Genomic DNA, 24224 nt, shown 5'->3' on the forward strand with positions numbered 1-24224 from the left:
TGTTGGAGAGCGCACCCGACCCTGGACTACATTTCCCAGGAGGCGGCGCGGCGAGCGAGAGCCCAAAAGCTCGCGCCCGCGGGGTGGTAACTGTGGCGCGTCCCGGGCTCTGGGATTCGGCCGGGTGTTTACCACTCTCCGGCAGGCGAGAGGACGCGGGGCTCCGCGCTGCGGCCGTAAGCCCCTCTAGGAGCTGAGTCGAGCGAGGCGGGCGGCTACCGGGCCTCGGCATGGCCGCGAACGTGAGTGTCTCCTGGTTCGCCGGCCACACCCCGGCCTCCCCGTCTCCCGGCCCTCTCTCCCCGCGGGCGCGCCGCGGCCCCCTGCCCCCCTCCCTCTCGCGCCCGTATCCGGGCCTTCCGGCTGCCGAGCTGTCTGTCCGTCTCTCCCAGCCCGGCCGGACTCCTTGGGGCGCGCGATGGCGGGGACCGGGCCTCGGGACGTGTGGCTCCGGCTCCCCGCAGCTCCTCATTTTGTTCCCAGTTCTCGCCTGGGCCCTCGAATTTCTCCCATGTAAGGACCTTGAGGGCTGGACGGGGCCGCAGAGAAGGGGCCAGTCCATTGGGGCGGTGGCGAAGCCGATCCGCCCGGGCGGAGCTGTTCCGTGACGCACTGTCCGGGCGGGCGGTGAGCTCCCCGCCCCAGGGGGGTATGTAAACGCTGGCTGTGATGCTGCAAAGGGGCGTGGGCTAGTTTGGGAGCGGAGGAGTTAGGACGACGGGGAGAAGGGGGCGTTTACCTACGGCCGGGCCCTCGGCCTCCTAGCATGGATTTGGTTGCAGAGGCCCTGGCCGAAGGTGGTGCCCCTGGAACGGCTGCAGGCTGCTTCTTCCTGCAGCCAGCCTTATCTCAGGAATCCTTCTATTTAAGCCCAACATTCATTCAACAAGCAGAGGGGTACCTCCTGCCAGGGTGCTGGGCATGGGAGTAGCTGGTGATTCACACTCTCCTTCTCTGTGAAAGTGTGTGTGGAGCCAGCTCACAGCCCTGCCAGCCCAGGCACTCCCTTCCTCCTTACTGCTGTGGTGGAGTGTCTAGCCACTCTCCCCTGGTCTGTTACCCGCTCTTTTCAGGCACCTCCTCTGTCCCCAAGCGTCCTCTCTGCCTCCCACACCCCCTGAGAAGCCAGGGCTTGTGTCTCCCACAGCCTGAATTAGAGTTGTCTGGGAGGCCGAGAAGCCTTACGTGGTGCACCTAGAGGTGGTCCGTGAGACGCAGGGTCTGCTGCCGGGAGAGACCCAGGCTGTGGCAGGACACGGGCCTGCCCCCATACCGCCACTACCATGTCTTACAGATGGGGAACTTGCCCAGGGTCTCACAGCCAGCTTGGCAGGTCATGGGAGGATGTGGGGCAGGTTTTGGAGTCAGGCTGACCTGGGGGAAAATGCAGATTCTTCCTCAATAGCTGTATGACCATAATCTCTTGGGATTTTTGTTTCCTCATGGGAGCAGTTGCTGTGAAGTTTAAGGGAGACTATGCTTAGCATAGTGTCTGGGGCATAGTAGGTACTGAATACATAAAAAAGAAAACAGTTTGTCTTCAGTCCTGGTGGGCAGAGACCTTGGATACATTGGGTCCTGACCTTTGCCAAGGAATGTAGATGAATTAGGGTTCCCTCTGCTGCCAAACCTTTGTTGATTCACCCAGCAGTGGGGTGCACATTTACAGGGGCCACCAGACCCCGTGAAGAAGAAAGATCTGAAGATGGTGGGGTGGAGCAGGGAGGCCACAGGATTATTAATCACTGTAAAATCTGTCCATTGATGGAGTTACTGTTACCATCTCCACTTTATAAATGAGTAAACAGGATCAGAGAGGTAGAGCAGCTTACCCAGTGTTACACAGCAGGTGATTTTCAGGGCCTGTATGTCGACCCCTGTTCCCACCACTCACTGCTCATTGATTCGAAGCCTGGAGTAGGGGAGTGGGCAGGGAGGAAATCTCCACGACCATCCATGTTTACTGGGCATTTGGTCCAGAATGTGGGCTGGCTGTGTCATGCCACTCTGCACGCTTGCCAGCCTGAGGGGCCATCTTTGAGCCCCTTATCTTGACGTTGGCTCCTAGCTGTGTGCTGAGGGGAGGCCCAGGAGGAAGCCAGGCCTTCCAGCCATCGACTTGGGGACTGCACTGGCTGTAGCGGGACTGGCTTCTTTTCCTGTCTTGCCTGCCTGCCTGCAGCGAGCTCCCAAGGAGTAAGGAACGCAGTCCAGAGCAGAGTGGTAGGAGAGTGGCCTCCAGTCTGCCCAGATTTGAATCCTAAGTCCATCTCTTAGAGGCTGTGTGATCTGGACTTGTGGTGTAACTGCTGAGCCTCTGTTTTCCCGTCTGCGAAATGGGGTCGTGATAGTGCCCACCTCCTTGGGCTTGTCCGTGTCTGGCCTGTGATAGACTAGAGTGTTTGCCATTGTCATCATGATGATGGTTGATGGTCACCTACCTGCCTGCAGCAAATTGCTCCACTGATGCTTCCAAATGGCCTGGAAAGTCAAGACCATTTCTGAACGCAGTGGACATCTGGGCACTGGCAGGCCTGGGCTGGTGGCATTCAGCGACAGTCAGAGAACATGGCACCAGCTTCGTTTAAGCAGAGACTGACTTGACTCTCCTCTGACTCCCCAGTGCCAGGATGGGCTAGCTTACCCTGCGTGCTCATCTGGGAACCGCTTACATCTTTGTGGCTTTTGTCAGCTCAACCCAGCCCAGCCTTGGTATCAGTGATAGAGAAAACTGACTGCATTCCTACCAGCCCGCACCGGCATGGGGCTCCCTGTGCCCTGGGCACTGAGCATCCAACAATTATGTCCTCTGGCTCTTACCACAACCCTATGTACTGGATTATTATCCCCATTTTACCCATGAGGAAGTGCCGGGCACAGAGGGGTTAAATCGCTTGCCCAAGGTCTCATAGCTGCTGTGTAGCACAGCCTGCATTCAAACCCAGCCTTCTGGCTCCAGAGTCCTGCTTTGGATGATGACACTCTGGGTCAGCAGCGGACATGCTAAACTGTGCTTTGTTACCGTCTGGACAAAGCCTGACCCACTGACTCTGGAGTTTACAGCCTACCGTGACCCACCTAGAGCTGCCTAGCTGCCCTCCTCTCCTCCCCATGCCCTCCACAACCCAGCCAGAGCAGAGAAGCCACTGTTCCCCCTGCTGGGGATGCCCTCACCCCAGGGTCCGCCTCTGAGAGCCCACTCAAAATGCCCCCTCCTTCAGGGGGCCTGCATTGACCCTCCCAGCTGGAAGGGGTCACTCCTTTAACACTGGATCTGCCCCTCTCACCAGGCACTCAGCAAGGTCTGGCACTGTTTGTCACCCTGACTCAGTGGCCCTAAAGCCTATCACCCCTACATTCTCACCCCTGTGAGGCCTGGCACTGCCCTAAGGAAACTCAGTGACTATTTGTTGAACTGAATTAGAAATATATCTCTAACAACCTGTTTGTAAAACAATTTGCTAGTTTCTTAAAAAACATGCATCTTCCTTATGATCCATCAGTACCACTCCTAGGTATGTACCTAATGCCCAGGGGAAATGAAAACACATGTTTCCATGAAGACTCTGACAAAAATTCAATTAACAGTCAAGAAGAAAAAAAGTTAATTCTGTTTGAGCCAAACAGGATTATAACCCAGGAGATAGACACTCAGAAGCTCTGAGAGCTGTTCCACATGTTAGAAGTCAAAGGCACACACCGCAATGAGAAGCCCCTTTGCCGCAACTAGAGAAAGCCCACATGTAGCAATGAAGACCCAACGCAGCCAAAAAAAAAAAAAAAAAAAAAAGTCAACCTCCTCCCAAGGCTGTGTATACTGACTCAAGTCTCAACTGCCATCCCCAGTCCACCCCACTCCCCACCCCCATCATTGTATCCCATTATCCTGTAGTATGTTCTTCGTTGCACTTATCATTATATAAATGTATCTTACATATTAAAAAAAAAGTCAAAGGCACAGTCATGTACATTTTCAAATCAAAGGATCGGACATCAAAGTGACATACTGATATTTTATATGAAGTTCATCAAAGACACATTGTCCAGTAGGCACGTACAAAGGAGCAGTAAATCACCATGACTGCCTGCAGAGCTGGGAAAGAACGCTCTTCTTTTAAGAAGTTGCATTGCTAGCATCAGAAGAAAGGAAAAAAAAAAATCTTTACAGTCGAGCAGGTGCTCCTGTCTTTGAGAAGGTCTGGTCAGTGTAATGCAGATGCAGACTGCATGTTAGGGAGGGAGAGAAGAGGCCCAAACGCACACAGAGAGAATTTTATGTTTACATTTTCATGTCCTGCCTTAAAATATAAATTTCATGTCATTATTTTCCCCCTTTTGATCATTAATCTTTTGGTAGAATACATTAGGTGATCAAATATTTGGTCCCTCGATGGGGTTGGTGGTTGCTTACCTGCCCTGCATCCTGTCCCTTGATGACAGATCTTAATAGCCTGGTTCTTTCTTTCGTTTTAGGGGGTTAGGCTAGTGAACTGCTTGGCAAGGACTGATGGTCAATGGTCCAATAGGACTTATGCCAGTTTTACCCTGCACATGCGTTGTGCATACCTATGATCTTATATAGAACTACAGATGTGATCAATAGTGTCAAGTCGTTAGACATCGTTATTGTAGTTGGAGTTTTCTTTTTTTTTTTGGCTGCGTTGGGTTTTCGTTGCTGCCTGCAGGCTTTCTCTAGTTGCGGCGAGCGGGGGCTACTCTTTGTTGCAGTGGGCGGGCTTCACATTGTGGTGGCTTCTCGTTGCGGAGCACAGGCTCTAGGCATGCGGGCTTTGGTAGTTGCAGCACGTGGGCTCAGTAGTTGTGGCACCTGGGCCCTAGAGCGCAGGCTCAGCAGTTGTGGCGCATGGGCTTAGTTGCTCCGTGGCATGTGGGATCTTCCCAGACCAGGGATTGAACCTGTGTCCCCTGCATTGGCAGGTGGATTCTCAACCACTGCGCCACCAGGGAAGTCCCTGGAATTTTGAATATACAAGAGGCACAGAGATTATTACTCTGTAAATGAAATCAATAAAGCCAACGACAATAACAAAGTCACAGGCAGAGCTTTAAGCCATGAATCCACAGAGTTGAGCCGTTTCTCTGAGATTTCACCTGGACTAGGAAGGGGATCCTTCAGTACGGAAATTGTACTTGGTGTGTGAGCTGTTAGATGAGTTGTATTAGAGGACTCATCCTGTATGGAAATGCAACATTTAGCCTGGGTTATAGCACAAGCTTCTCCTTGCAGGGTGGTGTTAAAAATCAAGAGCTATTCGATTTTGCAACATCACTTTCCCATCGTAGAAACTTCAGAATTGAGTAAATTAATCCTTTAGAGTAAACAAACATAGAGGTGTATGCTGATGGGGAAACATTTTGTAGATTATACGTTTTCTAAGGCAGCACTGTCATCTAATACTACATGGGCTAAGGAACTTAGGGATGTCTGTTGGGCTGCGATGCTGCTTGCAGTCTCTCTGGATGTTTGACCAATGGTGCCTGATAGATTTCTGAGTGTATCTCTGTTTACATATATTCCTGCCCTAGGACTCAAGATTCCCAAAAGACTTTCCACCTGATATCTTGATATCCTGCTAACATGGATCTCTTGGCTCTGTCATGGAGAGAGAAAGGAGGTTCATCTGCCTCATTGTAGAGACAGTGGGGTAACATAATGCCCAACAAACATAAGCCTTTTACCTGCCAGCTGTTAAGACATTTATGTGCCCATCCTTGGGTAGGTGTGTCAATTCCAATACCATATAAGAAGATAAAACCTGGGGATGCAAGTGTTCCCTCCCAGAGAGCTCTCATGAATAGCCGCATCGCTTGGAAGTTTTGCTAACACGGTATTAAACCATGGTCATTCTTGCAGGCTTTCCAAAAGCTGTCTGTATGGTATTTGACATGGGGGAGTTGCGGGCACAAGTTCCTTGTGTTTTTCTCTTCAAGACATTTGTAAGTTAAGTAAGAGATGGAGCTCGGGGCGGGGGTGGCTGGGGTGTGGGTACTGGCATAAGTTGTGTCTGGTCCCTAAGGACTGAGGGTAGTGTAGTGTCAGACAAGGCATGGACACATTAGTACATTAGAAAATTTGGACCTGAAAGGTTAGGCCAGAGGGAGGTTGATCTAAGTAAGTGGTAACATTGGGAACATCTGAAAAGTCAATGACAGGAGTAAGGAGGGCCTGTGTCGGCCTTGTATTGTCTGAAGAGTTGGATGACAGATCCAACGATCGGTTAAATTTGCCTCCAGTAGCTGTACTTTGCAACAGCTGTATTACGGAATTTTCCTTCCATCTTAAACACTGGGGCAAAAGCACAGCTAGAAGTAAAACAGCAACTGTCAATTTTGACAGACAGACATTTGGTAAATAGTACAATTGAACTGGTAGGATGGGTCTTGTAGGCCTGGTCTGGACTCTTGGGTCAGCTGTCTGCTGCTGTTGTCCCCTCATCCTAGCTTGGTGGTGCTCGTCTTAGTTGAAGCAGGGTGTTAGAAACGGGTCGAAGTCCATTTAGGTGGAGGGGCCTTTTTAAAATGAGAGACAGACATGAATCCATGAATTAATGTCTTTCGGTTTGGCTGAGCATGGATTAGTTAACAATAACGGGAAAGGTTCTTTCCCTTGTGGCTGGAAAGAATCATTTATTCGATGTCCTTTCCAATAAACAAAATCACTAGGTTATAATCCATGATCTGTAGGGTTTTCTGGGAGCTCGCTGTAAAAAGAGTTTGTTACCGATTGTTTTCTAAGTGCCTCGGTGAGACCCTGACAATAACGTAATGTTTCGCTTGAACCACCGTGGAGGCTAGTTTCCAAGAATACTGTTTTCCCCAGAAACCGTTTTCTCAGGCACACAGTGAGTTAAAGGGGGTGCATGCTGGAGTGATGGCAGTTGTGCTCCAGACACTAGGTGGGTTTTTTTCAATCAGGTCTAAACCATATTTCTGTGGTGGGGTCAGAATTCCCCTTTTTGTGGCCATATTTGTTTCTCTTCTTTAGTGGCAATTTCTTGAGCCTGTAGAAGGAAATCTTTTACTGGGTTAGCAGGGTTAACAGAGCAGTGGCCATTCTGGAGGCTGGATAGGATGAGTGTTTAAAGCTGCCTCATGGGCGGGAGCATCAGCGAGCTGATTTCCTCTAATTTGCATACCGTCGGATTTGGAATGCCTGGCGAAGGTGAAAACTGAAAATTATTGAAAATTACGGTTTCAATAATTGCTAAGCATTTTGGCAGTCGTATAACAACGACTCTGCAACCTGTTTTCCATTTTTTTATTAGGTTGTCCTGAAGAGCTTAAAAACCTCATTGTTTCCATAACGTTCCAAAGTCATGTGCACTCCAGAGGCATGGTGACCGTCAGTATAAATATGTGTTACCTGGTCTGTAGCTAGAGTTAAGGCAATTAATTCAGCTTGTGCTGACTTTGTTCCTGGTAAGTAAAAGTTTTCAATTATGTCTACTGTGGGCGTTACTGCATATCCAGCTCAGTCATGTCCGTGCTCATCCCTTAAGTAGGACCATCTATAAATTAAATTAGATCAGCATTATATGGGCTTCCTGGAAGCAAGAAGATAATTGGTTAACAAAATGCAGTCGTGGTTGTTTTCTTCCTGTGGTGCTGGAAGCAGAGTTGCAGGGTTAAGGTTATTACATGGAACCAAGGTAGCATAAAGCAACGCTACTTCATAGGAAGCTAGCTGGCTTATAGAATAGTGCTGAGGGTGGTGAGAGTTTAGAAGAAACTCACCCGAGTGTGGGACATAAATAGTTAAAGGAGACCCCATTACTGTTTCTTCAGTGGCTTTGTGTGAGAGCCGTGGCTGAAATAGCCCTCATACAAGGAGGAGGTCCTTTTGCTACCGAGTCTAATTTAATTTCGGAGCATAATAGCAAGTCATCTACAAACATTTTTGTAAAAGCATCAGTTATCGTGTAGGCATAACTGTGTATAAATGACAAAAGACTTAAAAGCATGGTTAAAGACCTGATTACAGTGTAGTTATCAAGGAAATTTGGCTATTTCTGTGGCATACAACATTTTAAGATACTGTAAATCGTGACTGACAACATACCAGGACATTTCAAATTTTAGGAACTTCATATAATTTCTAGAATATTTATAGTAATATATTTAGCCATATAATATAACCTAACAAGATTTATCATTACTCATTTGACAATGTTTCCCATGTAATTTAACATACCAAATGAGCCTAATTAGTTTAAATATTTCTCTTTGAGCTGCTTAGGGGCCTTCTGAAGCTTTCCAAAGTTAGCTGGAGGCCAAAAGAACTTCATTTAGAATTTGATTTGAGGAAGTTTGTGAACGATATCAAGAGGTTTTAAATGTTTGGCTAAGTAGAATCATAAGTCACTGTGAAACAATATTTATTCACTTAACCAAAGTGATAATAAAAGATTTCAAAAGCAAATACAGAAAGTTACAGCAGATTACTTAAGAGGTAAAGAAACTTTACAGTCTGTTATCAAAAGCAGATCAATATTTCAAGAAAACTTTGTCCTCTTAACAGAAAAAAACCCTCTAGTTTTCACCATTTCATCTTTAATATTAAATTTCATTCATTTAATTAAATTCAATCTGATCTTAGTAAGTCCTGGCCATGCATAAAACTCTTTTCTCAGGGTTCCCTTTTTAAAATTAATTTTTAGAAATGTATGCCACTTTATAGTTCAGTCTTCCAACAAAGCACAGAATATATTTACTGATAGTCTCAAACATATTTAATCTCTCTGTAATAAGAGATCAAAGTAGGTAAACATAGACTTCTTTAGCAATTAATGTTTCAGTATTTCTTATTAAGAAAATGATCTAGACATTCAGTGAATCGCATCATTTGACTTAATTTAGCAGAACGCTAAAGTTTCAAGTCACCAAAAATCTGGAGAAACTGTTTTTAGGTAGACATACCATAAAACAAAATTATTCTTAAAGAGTTCACCCCAAAACTTATTTATTACTTATGAAAATATTATCATACCAAGTTAATTTTCTGGTTGACAAATTTTTATAACAGAGATAACATGAGCTTATTAACTTTCAGTAAACCTAGGTACAGTTAAAGTATTACACTTAACGTTTGACTCTAAAGACATGTCTGTATTAGTAAACCATCAATTCTGACTCATTTTCATTCATTAAAGATTAAGCCTAGATTATGTGATCCTTTAAAAATTCGGGCTAGTTTAATTACGTTTAGAAATATTTGATTTGTATGCATTTACTTTTAAGTCAATTAAGTAAACCTCTTTTACCAATTAATATTGATAATACCATTTGGAGTTAGAGACGGATCATACATACATGCAGACATGCACACATCCAGCCAGACTCGGGCAGAAGTCTCCTGGTTTTCCTGCTTGAGTTTCACAACGGCCTCCTCTTTGCACACACTGTACGCCCCCCAACCTCCGTTTTTTTCCCAGGTTTAGAGTCTATTAAGCCAAGGTTGTAGACTCAGGCGATGTGGGCAGTGTCTACATTTCAGGGACATGAAGAGTTGTAACTTCAGGCTTTCTCCTAGGAATACTTTTGTTCTCTCAGGGTCAGAATTTTGAAAAGATGTTTTATCAAGCCAGCTTTCTCTACAGTGTCGGAATGTCAGAAGAGCTCCATCCTGGCCATTTAAGAGTTAAGATAAGTGTTTGCAAAAGCATCGGTTTCTTGGGCTTCCCTGGTGGCGCAGTGGTTGAGAGTCCGCCTGCCGATGCAGGGGACACGGGTTCGTGCCCCGGTCCGGGAAGATCCCACATGCTGCAGAGAGGCTGGGCCCGTGACCCATGGCTGCTGGGCCTGCGCGTCCGGAGCCTGTGCTCCACAATGGGAGAGGCCACAACAGTGAGAGGCCCGCGTACCGCAAAAAAAAAAAAAAAAAAAGCATCGGTTTCTTCATGAAGCCAGCCAGAGTGGCTGCCTTTCCGGGGGCTATTCGGCCTTTGAGCAAGGTTTCCCATTATTAATTTGGTAGCCCAATTCAGATAGTATCTGAACAACTTTCTGAGGGCGGTGTGATGGATCGGATGTGTGTCTGTCTCCCTAAGGGCTTCCCCTTGGGTCAGCTTGACTCTCACGCGTCTTGGCTTCTCCCTCTGACAGTCTAAAACCACCGTGGATGCTCAGAGCGCAGGGCGATCAGCCTTTATGATGCGCACCTGGCGAGCAGAACTTACTCAGTGGTTGTGGTGGGACTTCCTGTGCGACCAGTGCACATTAAGAGACTTGATCCTCAGACACTTCCGCCAGGTTCTCAGTCGCCTGAGAATGGCTCGTGGCTGGAAGGAGCAAGTGTCCCTTTACTTCGGAGCTGAGCATGCTCAGTCTCTCATTTCACTAACAGTTTGTTCAGACCGTATATACATAATCTTTCCAATATAAGTCAATTTTTAAAAGAGACCAGTGAACCCCGTTCACTCCACAGCTCCTCCGAGGTCCCTGCCTAGGAGATGTTCCAGTACCCCCTTAGGACTCCAAGTCCCAAGAAAAACAGCTCAAGTAAAACTCAGGATGTCATTTAAAGCAGTGCTGTCCAGGTACCAGGAGAACCCACCAAAGTGCCTGGGGAATACCGAGCAGTGGGGCTCCAAGGGTCTGTGCTGGCACCAAGCACCCGTTTGGGGTGGACTCCAGGTGTCCTCTGCTGTCTGTCTCTGATATCCCGCCACCTACGCCAAGCAAATGTCCATGAAAATTCAACTAACAATCCAGTGACAAAGAAAAAAGGGCATTTTATTTGAGCCAAACAGGATTATGACCCAGGACTTCTGAGACCCAGACTCTCAGAAGCTCTGAGAACTGTTTCGCCTGCTAGAGGTCGAAGGCATAGTCATGTACGTTTTTGGGACAAAGGATCGTAAATGAAAATGACATACTGATCTACATAAAGTTCACCAAAGATACATAGTCCAAGTAGGTACGTGTACAAAGCGAGCAGCAAGTCATCATGACCCCCTGCAGGGCTGGGAAAGAAGGCTGTTTTTTTTTTTTTTTTTTTTTTTTTTTCTTTTTGCGGTATGCGGGCCTCTCACTGTTGTGGCCTCCCCCGTTGCGGAGCACAGGCTCCGGATGCGCAGGCCCAGCGGCCATGGCTCACGGGCCCAGCCGCTCCGCGGCATATGGGATCCTCCCAGACCGGGGCACGAACCCGTATCCCCTGCATCGGCAGGCGGACTCTCAACCACTGCGCCACCAGGGAGGCCCAAGGCTGTTGTTTTAAGAAGTTACATCGCTAGCATCAGAAGAAAGGAAAAAAATGGGCTTTTATAGTCGAGCAGGCGCTCCTGTCTTTGAGAAGGTCTGGTCAGTGGAATGCAGATGCAGACTGCACGTTGGGAGGGAGAGAAGAGGCCCAAGCGGACACAGAATTTTATGTTTAAATTTTCATGTCCTGCCTTAAAATATAAATGTTATTTCACCAACTTGCACGTGAGTGTTCACAGAAGTGTTGTTGATAATAGCTAGGAACTGGAAACAACCAAGGTATCCATCTACTGGTGAGTGAATCAACAGAAGCGATATGCTCGTGGGTGGAATACTACTTGGCCGTAAAAAGAAACAAACTACTGATACCGTGACATAGATGACCCTCAAAAGCGTTACGCTGAGTCCAAGAATCTGGACAGGAGTTGATGCTGTGTGGTGATTCCATTCATACCAGGTTCTAGAAGAGGCAAAACGAATCCGTAGTGATAACGGATTCAAATCGTTGTTACCTCTGGGCGGTGGGGAGAGGGAGCACTGTCAGGAAAGGGGCACAAGGAGCTTTCTGGGTGATAGACGTGTTCTGTGTCATGACACATGGGGTATGCACTTGTCAAAAACACTTGGTCTGTGCATTTTTAACATATAGAATTAAAACTCAATAAAAACTGAGTATAAATAGGACTTCCTGGTGGCCCAGTGGTTAAGAATCCACCTGCCAATGCAGGGGATATGGGTTCGAGCCCTGGTCCAGGAAGATCCCACATGCCGTGGGGCAACTAAGTCCGTGCGCCACAACTGGTGAGCCTGCGCTCTACAGCCCACAAGCCACAACTACTGAGCCCATGAGCCACAACTACTGAAGCCCGCGCACCTAGAGCCCATGCTCCACAACAAGAGCGGCCACTGCATTGAGAAGCCCGCGCACCACAATGAAGAGTAGCCCCCACTCGCCGCAACTAGAGAAAGCCCACGCGCAGCAACGAAGATCCAACGCAGCCAAAAAAAAAAAAGTATAAATAAATAGCGAAATTCAATTTATTTTTTGAAAACCAATTTTCTTTCTTTTTTTTTTATGTCTTTTTTCAGTATTCCAGTATGAGTAACAGGAAAGAACATGTCAAAATTACAACCAAGTCCCAGCCAGGCTTCCTGGAGCGGCTGAGCGAGACCTCGGGTGGAATGTTTGTGGGGCTCATGACCTTCCTGCTCTCCTTCTACTTAATTTTTACCAATGAGGTATGATGTTTGGGGTCCCTCTGTGCAGAATGAGGGTCCCTGCAGTATCAGGGAGCAAAGGCTGTGAATTCGGAGGCTGGATATGGTAATAAGGGTCTAGATTTTATGGGGGCGGGAGCTGAATTAATCAGAGTTCTTTCTTTTGTGACCCACCTCACGACTGATGTAAGCAGGAGGGGGAATGGCTCTGTTCACACACCTGCAATCCTGGGTAGCATCAGTTTCAGGCATGGTTGCATCCAGGCATTCATGCTGGGTTACTAGGAATCTCCATTTCTCCGTCTCTTGCCCATTTTTCTCTGTTGTGGATGTTTCTTTGGCAGGCTCTTCCTTTGTGGTGGCAAAGGTGGCCCCATAACTCCAGGGTCACATCCAAGCAGCTTAGCATCCCCAGGGAAAAGAGGAGCCATCTCTTTCTAAATCAGTTTAACAAAAGTCGTAGGGAGATCCCTCAGTGGCCTCAGTCCTCTCTCTGAACTGCTGCCTGTGGCCAGTGGACACAGGATGTGATTGCCGAGGCCGGGGTCACATGATTTGAACAGGCGTGGGATCGCCCCAAGTGAAGCAGGAGGGGAGGGGCAGAGAAGGCAGAGGAAAATGGGGGAGGGGTGCAGGGCAGAAGAAGCAGCAGCTCTTTCTGGCACGGGTGGTGCTGAGATGGGTGCTGGGTGGCCTTCCTGGGAGAGCACACGTCCTGGGTTCCTCTTGCCCAGGGCAGAGGGCACAGCTGTGTCCAGTGGTTGAAATCCTCACTCCCCGCTGTGCACAGGGCCGCACAGTGAAGGTGGCGACCTTGCTGGCTGAGGGACTCTCGCTCGTGGTGACCCCCGACAGCATCCACAGTGTGGCTCCGGAGAATGAGGGGAGGCTGGTGCACATCCCCGGGGCCCTGCGGACGTCCAAGGTAGGCTTGGCGGTGGTTGCTGACCCGAGGAGGCCGGGACACATCACAGGATATTGTCTGATGGAGACGGGGACACTTGGTGTGACTCCTGCTGTATCTCTCAGCAGCCGTGTGGACCCATCTTTCCTGAGTCTCAGTGTCTTCCTCTGTCAAATGGGGAGAATAATTGTAACAGACCAGGGGCTGGTTCTGAAGGTTGGGCGGGATACAGTAGCTACCCTCCCGGCACAGTCTCTGGCCCGAGGCAAGAGCCTCACAAAGAGGCGCTTTAACAGTGATGATGGGTTTGTGTGTCTGGTGCCAGGTCTTCTGTCTGAACACCCGACACACTGCTGTGTGGGCACCGCGCCCTTGGGCCGAGCAGCCTGAGCTGTGCGCGCGGCTCGTGTCACAGGCTTGCAGGTTCAGCACTCGGGACGGGCAGCTTCCCTCGTGTCCCCATGAGAGCAGCCGCGGAGTTCTCTGTGCTCTTCTGCCCTCTGGACCTGTTTCTCCTCCAGCCCAGCTTCCCCTGAGCCGGGCATTCTTGTCCTTTATTTTTCTTGTTTGTTTGATTCTATCTGAAGCTCTTGTCTGATCCAAACTACGGGGTCCACCTCCCGGCTGTGAAGCTGCGGCGGCACGTGGAGATGTACCAATGGGTGGAAACCGAGGAGTCCAGGTGAGGGGCCGGCGGGTGAAGAGTTGGCTGGGGCTGAAGGAGGCGCGGGGATTAGGGTGACGTGCAGGTGGCGCTCACTTTGACACTTCTGAAATTTAAAGTATAAAATCTTCCTATCAGAGAAATGTCGAATTATCCCCAATTACTGGCTCATGGTCTTGTGTGGAGGCGGCAGGAATCTCCTGCAGAGGGGCTCGGAGGAAAAAGCGGGCTTGGTTGGCTCTCTTCCGGGGAAGTTGTCTAGGGCTGCCCCAGCTCAGGCTCAGATGGAGCTGGGCCAGGTTGTGTCCCATCTTCTCTTCCATGGTGTGCGGGGCGGCGGGGGGGTGGGGGCGTGCTCCTGGGTCATCTGCTATCAGATCTAACAGGAGCCCCAGGCAGGCTCTCATCGACCACACGTACTAAGAGTGAGGGTGGAGAGGGGACTCGGGGAGCCCAGGTGGCTCAGTCTGGGGCAGGGCAGCCTCAGGGCCCTCCACAGGGCTGTCGCAGAGCAGAGGGTGCAGGCAGATAGCTGAGCCCACAGGGCAGGGCTGGGACACAAGCCAGGGGAGGCCGGTTTCAGCTCAGGATGAGAAAGCTCTTTTCTCTAGTGAGTGCCTTTGAGGTCTGGAGCTGGCTGTTTGCCAGGGAGCACCCTGTTTCTGGGCTGGTGTGGACCAAGCCTGCTCCATGTGGGGAGTCTGACCTGGGAACCCCGAGGTTGCTTCCAGCCGGAGATGCTTAGAGACGGGGATGCCTCAGCAGTGATGGGCTGACTCTGGTGCTGCCTGCGCTTTCTCTGCAGGGAGTACACCGAGGACGGGCAGGTGAAGACAGAGAGGAGATACTCCTACAGTGAGTACCCGGCCCCGGGCCTGCGGGCGGACAGGGCACCTCCCTGCACACCTGTGGTCTCTGTCCTCACCAAGCATCCGGCTCCCTGGGTGCTGGTCCTCAGAGCCCTGCTCTCCCATCCATCCAGCAAGGCTCCAGTAGCCGCCCCTTTGGCTCCCGAGTGGTCGCAGGCTTGGATAAGAGGACGTGGGGCCAGTGGGCCTCAAACCTGAGGTTTACTGTGGTTTCTGCATTGTTCCCTCTACCTGAAACAGACACTGAATGGAGGTCAGAAATCGTCAACAGCAGAAACTTTGACCGAGAGATTGGCCACAAAAACCCCAGGTGAGGGCTGGGTCCCCAGGCCTGAACGTAGCCTTGTCGGCCATTAGCAAGTGCCCAGCCTCAGCTTCCTCATCTGAGTAATGGAATCGAGTTGCTTCTGTCTCGTGAGCGGATGAAAATGTGAGACAGGTTTCCGAGGCCAGGTCCTGTGCTGGGCACCAGAACAGAGGCGAAACCTGACACCCCTGGCCCCAGGCAACCTCCCCTCAAACAGGTCACGGGTGTAAGGCTGGACTGAGTGCCTGGAGGGGTCGTCAGCGGTTGGCGTGGGTGGGAGGACAGTCAGCAGGGGCTTTCCGCAGGCAGCAGTGTTCGACCCGGCCCTGCGGGGGTTCCGGCAGAGGAAGGTTAGCTCGGGCAGGGGTGGGGGTGGCCAGACAGGCGTGACGCTGGGCTGGGCCAGGGAGGGCCTTGAATGTGCACAGTGGGGTGGGTGCTAGCCGGGCTGGAAAGGGTCAGGAGGGTGTGAAGTTCGTGGAAGGGCCATCTGAAGGCTGGGGGGCAGGATGGGACACGCTGGAGGGGTCCAGGCAAGAGAGTAGGAAGCTCTGGGGGACAGGAGGCCGGAGGAGGCTGCTCCTCCCGGGCAGAGGCTGAGGCAGGGGGGTAAAGACCAGACTGTGGGGCTGGGCCGGACGTGCAGGAGCCCTGTGGGTTGGGACCCTGCCCAGCACAACCCACAGGGACCCAAGCAGCGCCTGCCCAGTGCCCTCCTTCACCAGCAGCTCCCCCTCTCCCACAGTGCAATGGCCGTGGAGTCATTCACCGCAACAGCCCCCTTCGTCCAAATCGGCAGGTTTTTCCTCTCGGCGGGTGAGTCTCAGGCCCCTTTAGATGAGCCAGCATCGACCCGGGGCCCTGCACTTCCACCTGGCCGCCTCCCAGGAGCCGGGGCCCTAGCACTCAGCCCTCAGATGCTTAAAGGGGTCCCCTGCTGTCCTGGGCATGGGGTCAGCCGGCGCTTTTCCAGCATCATACTTTGGGCCGAGGCCAGAGGGCAGGTGTGTCCCCAGGAGGTGGGGAACCATGTAGAAGCCCTCCTGAAACCCATACCAGGGAGCAGCTGCCAGGTGCTGCGTCCTTATCGGGCTGACCTGGCAGAGCTGAGAGCCCTTCCTTGGCAGCCCTGGAGCCGGCAGCACAGAGAAGGCCCAGGACTCCACTTCTGAGCCCCACTGTCACCCAGCCCTGTGTCCGGGAGTGTCCGGTTCATCACAGGCCCCGAAGGGACTCTAAAGAGAGGCTTGCAAGGGACAGGGTGGCACCACTGGCCGCAGAAACTCCTGGGGCTCTGTCCCTGGGTCTCAGTCCCTGGGCCTGACCCAGGAAGGAGGGAGAGAAGACACTTAGATGGCAGATAGCCAGGGGGACGGGGGAGAGACTGCGTGAGCCAGGGCCTGGCTTGTCTGCTGTCTGGTGCTCAGCTGGTGCCAGCCATGCCAGCCAGCCCCAGCCTCGTGCTGTTGCTGCAGCAGGGAAGCCAGGCCTGGACACACGTGACCAGACCCAAGGTGGAGTGGCTGCCAGGCTAAGGCCCTTGCAGAGCTGTGGTCACTCTGATGGGGAGGAGGGGACAGGGAAGCTTTCCTGGAGGAGCTGAAGACTGAAGGGGGCTGGCATTGCAGAAGGATGGAGTCAGAGGAGGGACTCCGGGTGGGAGACAGCGTGGGTGGACGCCCCGGGTGTGTGCGGTCCCCAGGGGGCGAGCCAGGAGGTGGCCGCATGGCTGGGCTTGTGAGGGTGCTTGGAAAGGCCGTCAGGCTGAGGGTTTGCAGCCAGGAGCTGCAGTGGCCTCAGGACTGTTTCTAACTGCTCGCTTCTCTCAGGCCTCATCGACAAAGTGGACAACTTTAAGCCACTGAGCCTGTCCAAGCTGGAGGACCCACACGTGGACATCATTCGCCGGGGGGACTATTTCTACCACAGTGAAAACCCCAAGTACCCCGAGGTACCCAGCGGGCTTGGGCGCTCAGATGGCAGAGGTCAGGGCCCCAGAGTCTCGCACCCGACAGCGCGCGGGACTCAGAGCCCAGCGTCAGACTCTGGTCCGGTTCTGGTGAATCACAGCTACACTCGGCCAGTGAAATTGGAGGGGAGAGGCTTTCCGGGCGCTGGAGCCACCTGGGCAAGGGCGGAGGTCATGGGAGTGGGGCACGCCGTGGGCCCAGCTGACGGCTCCCGGCTCCCTCACTTGCTTCTCTTCCACCCCAGGTCGGAGACCTGCGCGTCTCGTTTTCCTACGCAGGGCTGAGCGGCAATGACCCCGACCTGGGCCCAGCTCACGTGGTAATCAGCTCCCCCGGCTGACTCAGGGGGGCCTTCCTGGGCGCAGACGCTGGGGCCCAAGCAAAGGCTATGGGCGCCCCCCCACCAACCCCGTGTGCACACGTGCCCTGTGCACATCCATGGGCCTCAGGCTGAGGGCGCGGTGCTGGGGGTCTCGCAGCTGGGCCCAATGCGGTTCTTCTAATCACGTGCAGCCCCTCTGCCCCCAGCCCCGGCTTCTGCTCTGTAGAGACTCGGTCCCGCGTTCCTGACCCCGTCACCCCGCCCCCAGCCCCTGCTCAGCCCTGACACACGCTTCTGCCCGGGGTCCTCCCTGGAGCTTCGGATGGAGCAGCAAAGCGGGAGCCGCCATCCCCCGGGCCGACGTGGAGGCAGAGGCTCGGGGTGGCGTGGGTGTCCCCGCTTGCTGCCTCGTTGGCACACGGTGAGGAGGGGAGCTGGGCCCGCGGGTGGTCGCCCCGCAGCTCTAAGCCTGAATTCTCTGACCAGGTCACCGTGATTGCCCGGCAGCGGGGTGACCAGCTGGTTCCGTACTCCACCAAGTCCGGGGACACCTTGCTGCTTCTGCACCACGGGGACATCTCAGCGGAGGTGAGTGGCCACTGTGCACCTGTGCCCTGCCCTCCAGTGGCGTGTCACCCACTGCCACCACGGAGGTAGACCCAGGCCCCGAGGCGAGAGAAAGCTGTAGAGGGGTTAGGTCTCCCTGTGTGTGCAGCCCACGTCCCCGAAGCGGGGAGCAGCGGGCAGAGCCCCTGCAGCCTGGTGAGAGGGGCAGACGCTGAGCTCACAGACACGGAGACGGCAACCTCCTGTGGCAGCGGGCCGCAGGGCACGGTTTTGCTGAGTCCCAAGTGAAGAGAAGGGGCCAGTCAGTCGCGCTGGCAGGCCAGGGCCCTCCTTGTCGGGGCCAGGACGCCGGGTGGCCCTACCCAGGGAGGGGCGGGCAGAGGCCCGTGAAGGCTGAGTGTGAGCTGGGGTGAAGGGGTTGAGCTGTGCGGCCCCAGGACCAGGCGAGTGAGGGCAGCGCCTCCGGAGAGACCAGGGCACCCACCCCATCCGCAAAACGGGGTCACGCCTCACCCAAGCCCCGAGGAGAAGGGGTGCAGAGATGTGCCGTTAGTTCAGGGCCTGCCTTAGAAGTTAGCCTCTCCTCTCCAGGCAGGAAATCCTTCTCTTCAGCAGAAAGCGCGCTTGTATGTTGTTGACGAGCACAGCGTATCCGTGGAGAGCTGTTCTGAACCTGCCCTCTCAACCCATAAGGGTTTGGGAGGTTAAGGTAGTGGGCAGGCGGCAGGGCTTAGCTGTGACCTTTTGACCCGCTTATTGGACCTTCAGCTGTCGTCCCCTCCCTTCGGCCCCTCCCTTCGGCCCCCAGTCCAGGCGGTGCTGGGCTGTGCCTTCTTCTTGAGCTTGGGACGAGGGTGTGGTCAGGCTGCGGCCCAGTAGCCAGTTACCAACCTCAAGGCATGGCTGGCCCCTCCCAGCCTGGCGACTGTGAGTCACCCTCTCTCAGGCAGCTTTCAGGGCCCCAGGGAGTTTCTAGAATTAGGAGGCCCAGCCCAGGCCTCTGTCCCGGGGCTCCAGTCTCCCGCAGGTGGGGCCCCGGTCTCAGAGCTGCCCCCCAGAGAGGAGTGCTGGGGCTCGTGGCTCGACGCCGCGTGGGGACAGATGACCCCCGGAAGGTGCTGCTGCGGCAGGAGGGTCAGGTTTATTTGGTGAGACAGTGGGCTGGCGGCTCTTGGAGGAGGCGGGCTGTGATCTGAGGGCCCAAACCTGCCTGCTCTGTGCTGCCAGGTGGGCAAGGCACATAGGCCTGGGTGGTGCCCTTTCCTGCCTCTGGTCTGTCCAGAAACGCAGTGGCTCCTGGGTCAGCCCGGGCCCCTCGGCTCTGGCCCTGCCAACTGGGTAGGCTGGTGACCCCCCGGAGCTGAGACGTGACGGCCCCTCCCCGCTTGTCCTCCAGGAGGTGTTTCGTCGGGAACAGAAGAGCAACTCCATGAAGACGTGGGGCCTGCGGGCGGCCGGCTGGGCAGCCATGTTCGTGGGCCTCAACCTCATGACGCGGATCCTCTACACTCTGGGTACGTGGGGAGAGACAGGGCCTCCTCGGCCTCTCCCACCGCCGCTCTCCCAGCCTGGTGGGGTGCACTCAGCCCATCCTGTGCCCCCAAGGCTTTGGGACGAGAGAGCAGGGGAAGCAGGATGCGGGTCAGGATGCTTCCAGGGTAAGACCGGGTGGATGCCGACCCCCGAGGCTGCGGGTTCCCCCGCTCCGTCCACCCGCCCATCCCCTCAGCCCTTCACCCCTTCATCGCACAACCGAATAGCCGTGTTGAGGAGGCTGGCTGGCTCGTACCAGGCCTGAACAGAGCTCTGGATTCCTTTCCTGGCCTGGCTTCGGTTTCCTCACACCTAATTTGCAGAGTTCTGTGAAATGTTTGGCAAATAGGAAACATTCAGGAACTGTTATGCTTCACCCCCACCCCAAATCCTGGGCTAGACTTGGCACGGCCGCTGGCAAGTCTGGAGCGCAAGGGAGAGCGTGCTGGGCTGCCCATGGCCCAAGGTTGGCCCGCTTGAGCCCCAGAGCTGCCCGAGCGGCCCAGCCTGGCTCAGGAGGACCGAGTGCCCGGGGTGACTGAGTGCTGGGCCTTGGCCGCTCTCCGGGAGGATGGGGCTTCTTGGGGGATGCCCCGTCCAGTGAGATGGTTCTGTCCACCGTCTCTGGGCCCGGAAACCCGTCCCCTGCTTACCCTCTCCAGCTGGGGAGAGTCTGGCTGCAGTACACGCAGACTGTCAGATCATTTTACAGCTGGGAAAACTGAGGTGAAGGGAAAGGAAGGCTGCTTCCCTTGGACAGCTGAACTGTGCTCAGAAAGGCAACCGCATCTTGGGCACAATCGCTAAGTCCATCGTCGCTGTGACCTTGGACAGGCTGTTTCCCTCTCAGAGCCCAGTTCCACCATCGTCAAGTTTGTCTCAGAGGGCCCTCCTTTGACTCTCCGACTGGTTCTCTCCACCCTGGAAGGCTGATCCTCCAGAGTCAGAACAGACATGAGAGCACAGAGGGACAGTGCAGGGGAGGGACTCGGGAAGCTGCAGCGCAGGGCGCCCGTTCACACCTCCACTCCTGTGATGAGCACTTTCTGAGTGCCTGCTGTGCGGAGGACGCTGCTCCGGGCCCCGGAGGCCACACAGCCAACAGTACGGACAAGGTCGCTGTCCTCTCTGGGCTTAGCGCAGAGACTAAGACCTGAGGTTCTGCACTCAGACAGTCTTTTTTTTTTTTTTGGCTGCATTGGGTCTTCGTTGCTGTGCACAGGCTTTCTCTGGTTGCTGCAAGCAGGGCTGCTCTTCACTGCAGTGCGCAGGCTTCCCATTGCTTCTCTTGTTGCAGAGCACAGGCTCTAGGTGCACAAGCTTCACGGTGCACAGGCTTCTGTGAGTTGTGGCTCACGGACTCTAGAGCGCAGGCTCAGTAGTTGTGGTGCACGGGCTTAGTTGCTCCACGGCATGTGGGATCTTCCCGGACCAGGGCTCGAACCCTTGTCCCCTGCATTGGCAGGCAGATTCTTAACCACTGCGCCACCAGGGAAGTCCCACTCAGACAGTCTTAAGTTTAAATCCTGGTTATGCCACCTCCTAGCTGTAAGTTTAACTCCCAGGCCTCAGTGATCTTGTGGGCGAACTGAGGTTAAGAGCAGTACCGGCCTATGCTGCGGAGCAACTAAGCCCGTGCGCCACAACTACTGAGCCTGCGCTCTAGAGCTCATGTGCCACAGCTGCTGAGCCTGCATGCCACAACTACTGAAGCCTGTGTGCCTAGAGCCCGTGCTCTGCAACAAGAGCAGCCACCGCAGTGAGAAGCCCGCAAAGCCCGTGCGCTGCAACAAAGAGTAGCCCCCGCTCGCCGCAACTAGAGAAAGCCCGTGCGCAGCAACGAAGACCCAACGCAGCCAAAAATAAATAAATAAATTTAAAAAAAGAAATGTTTAAAAAAAAAGAGCAGTACCGGCCTTACAGGGTGGGCGTGGTGTGGTGCGACGCATGGTCCCACGGTCAGTGCCCAAACGTGACGCGTGCTTGTGGGGGCCGAGTGGGGGCCCTGCCGTCGCGGCAGACACCCGGGCCGGCCGTGCAGACTCAGCGGCACCAGACCCCTGGCTCATGGGAACTGAGTGCAGACCCCCCCAGTGGATGATGGCTATGGAACGCCTGCCTGCAGAGGCCAGGAGGCCAAGGACGGGTAATTCCACAAGGGTTGATGGATCTGAGACTGTATCACGTTGGGCGGTAGACTGCAGGGTCCTCGAGGTGGGTGGCTCGGGCCCATTGAGTCCCCTCAGCCCCTCCATGGAGCTGGGTGCACAGGTAACTGGTAACGGCTTGGGTGACCGAACAGGCCCCTCCAGGAAGGGCTGAGGGGCCCAATAAGCCCCCCAGGGGGTTTGGCCCAGCCTGCTTTGTGAGGGGCGGCAGCCAGGTGCTCACCACCATCCCCGGAGAGTCTCTGTTCTGCCCTCAGCGCACGCGGTCTCAGAGCGTGACCACGCGCCCTCCCTGGGGCTGGGACGGGCTGCAGTCTGGAGCAGGGTTCCTCCTCGTGTGACCTCCCAGCTCCCTCAGGCCACATTACCCCCCACCACTTCCTCTTCCTCCCCACCTGGTCCAGAGACAGACAGGCTGCTGGATGGCAGGGCGGGGAGAACAGCAGAGCCCGGGGGCCTGGGAAGCCTCACTACCTCTCTCTTCCCCACAGTGGACTGGTTCCCCATCTTCCGAGACCTGGTCAACATTGGCCTGAAGGCCTTTGCCTTCTGCGTGGCCACCTCGCTGACCTTGCTGACCGTGGCCGCTGGCTGGCTCTTCTACCGGCCCCTGTGGTCGCTTGTCATCAGCTGCCTGGCCCTGGTGCCCATCATCATTGCTCGGACACGGGTACCGGCCAAAAAGCTGGAGTGAGCCTGGGCTCCGGCACCCACTGGACACTGCCTGTGCCTCGGGACCCAGGTCATCCCCTCCCCCAAACCCACGTCGGTCTTGGATTCCGCACGCGCCCCACTCGGGTGGCAGCCTTGGCAGTGTGCATGGGTGTCGGGTTGGCGTCCGTCAGCACTTCGCACCCCTTCTTGCCAGCGGGCAGCTTTGGTGGCAGGAGGCGGCTCCTGTCTGGCAGCGTGACACGCGCCCTCCTGCTTGTTTCCTTTCCTTCTCTTGGGGCCGTGCGGCCACTCACGTGTTTCACTTAGCTGATGTCTGCCGCAGTGGTGACACTCAGACTTGGGGACGGTGTCAGGCTCCAGCACAGCCACCGCCGTGCCCGCGTCCCAGGACAGAGCGGCAGGGGCGCCACAAACCCACTCTGTGCATGGAGCTTGATTCGGTACTTAAGAGAACCAGGGGGTGTGGTGATGAGGAAGGTGGACGTTTGCTGGGCTTTGCACACGTTACCATTTGGCAGAATCTTTGTGGCGTGTAGGACCCCCACAGGCCTGGTTGTTTCTTGCCACTTCATTTCTCTGCACATAGCTCCCCGACCTGCCCTAAGAGGGGGCGGTTTCAAGTCAGATCTAGAAAACAAACACCTCTGGAATGATTTACTTCTCAGACTGTTACAGAAAAATCCCCTTTCATCTGTCAGTTGAAGGTAGTTCAGAGCACAGAAAGTTCAGTGGGGCTGTTACTTACCTGGTTGAGAAAGTTACCTGTCGGTATTCTGGGTCCCTGAGCAGCTTTTCAAAGCTTCAGGCGCTTTGAAACCAGTGTTAGCAGAAGGCTCGTTTTCCCTCTGGGAGGAGATGGGGGTCTCTATCCGGGAGAGAAAGGCATTTCCTTTCATCCTCTGGCATCAAAACCCAGATTTTCTTGAAGATGATTTTGAGTTTTTAGTCAGTTATCCTAAGTGGGCTCCTTCGTGGTGACACCCCACCCACCAACCAAAATCAGGCATCAGAGGCTGCAGATTTGAAAGCTCTCTGGCCTGGCTCTGTTCATCACAGGTGTGCTTTTGACATTAGCATCTGGGCCTCAAGTGGCTGCTTCTGGGTGATTTATGTGTTCAGTGTCCACAGCTTTATTCCTAAATCAAATCTACCCATGCTTATTTAATTCACAGAGTATAAGTTTCCCAACTACTCTCAACACCCTTTGAAAGATATAAAGTATGTTGTAACACTGATGTCTTAAAAGACTTGTGTGTCCTTTATCTTTCAACTATTTGGAAATTGTTGTGTTTTGCTGGGAGTGGCTGCTTTAGTGGAATAAGTATTTGGTAGCTGAATAGGGCTTAGAACTTCTGAAACTCAAGAGCTAATAACCTCTCGTTGTCCTGGGGCATTTGTGGTATAAACTGAGATTTTTCATGTTCAAAACAGCCAGCCCCAGTGATGAGTTATCTGGGTTTAAGGACTGAAGGTGTTCACTGTTGCTTGTTAAATGAACAGTTTCTTCGATCTCTCAACTCTTAAAGATGCTTTTGGAAAGCACAGTGACGAGATGATGGCTAAATACAAAATCCTTGATGTTTGGTTTGTGTAATATTTTTCTGGTACAGATTTTAAATTACTGCCAATTTCAAGTGTTCTTAAAGACCAAAATCATGTTAAGAAAATATTTCAAGCCTTTGGGAAATCATGATGAAACTTGTATTATCTTTGTATTTTTGATAAAAATTCAAAATAAATTTCTAAATATCTTTTGATACAGGAACTTGCCATTATCCTTTTTTGCATTCTGTCTGAAATTTCT

At 53.3% G+C, this 24224-nt stretch overlaps 1 protein-coding gene across 1 annotated transcript; it reads left to right on the top strand.

The window, feature by feature from the left end:
* The first annotated feature begins 29 nt into the window (after window positions 1–29).
* TMEM43 (transmembrane protein 43) lies at window positions 30–24185 on the top strand. The gene is made up of 12 exons (XM_082638103.1): window positions 30–242; window positions 12313–12462; window positions 13232–13366; window positions 13933–14027; window positions 14815–14864; window positions 15119–15188; window positions 15931–16001; window positions 17015–17136; window positions 17400–17474; window positions 17964–18065; window positions 19441–19558; window positions 22237–24185. Exons 1-12 carry the CDS (start codon window positions 231–233, stop codon window positions 22437–22439), a joined length of 1203 nt encoding a protein of 400 aa, XP_082494229.1. The 5' UTR covers window positions 30–230; the 3' UTR covers window positions 22440–24185.
* Window positions 24186–24224: the final 39 nt, after the last annotated feature.

The sequence above is a fragment of the Mesoplodon mirus genome, assembly GCF_964341445.2.
Source record: "Mesoplodon mirus genome assembly, chromosome: 12".
In the NCBI taxonomy this organism is placed as follows: domain Eukaryota; kingdom Metazoa; phylum Chordata; class Mammalia; order Artiodactyla; family Ziphiidae; genus Mesoplodon; species Mesoplodon mirus.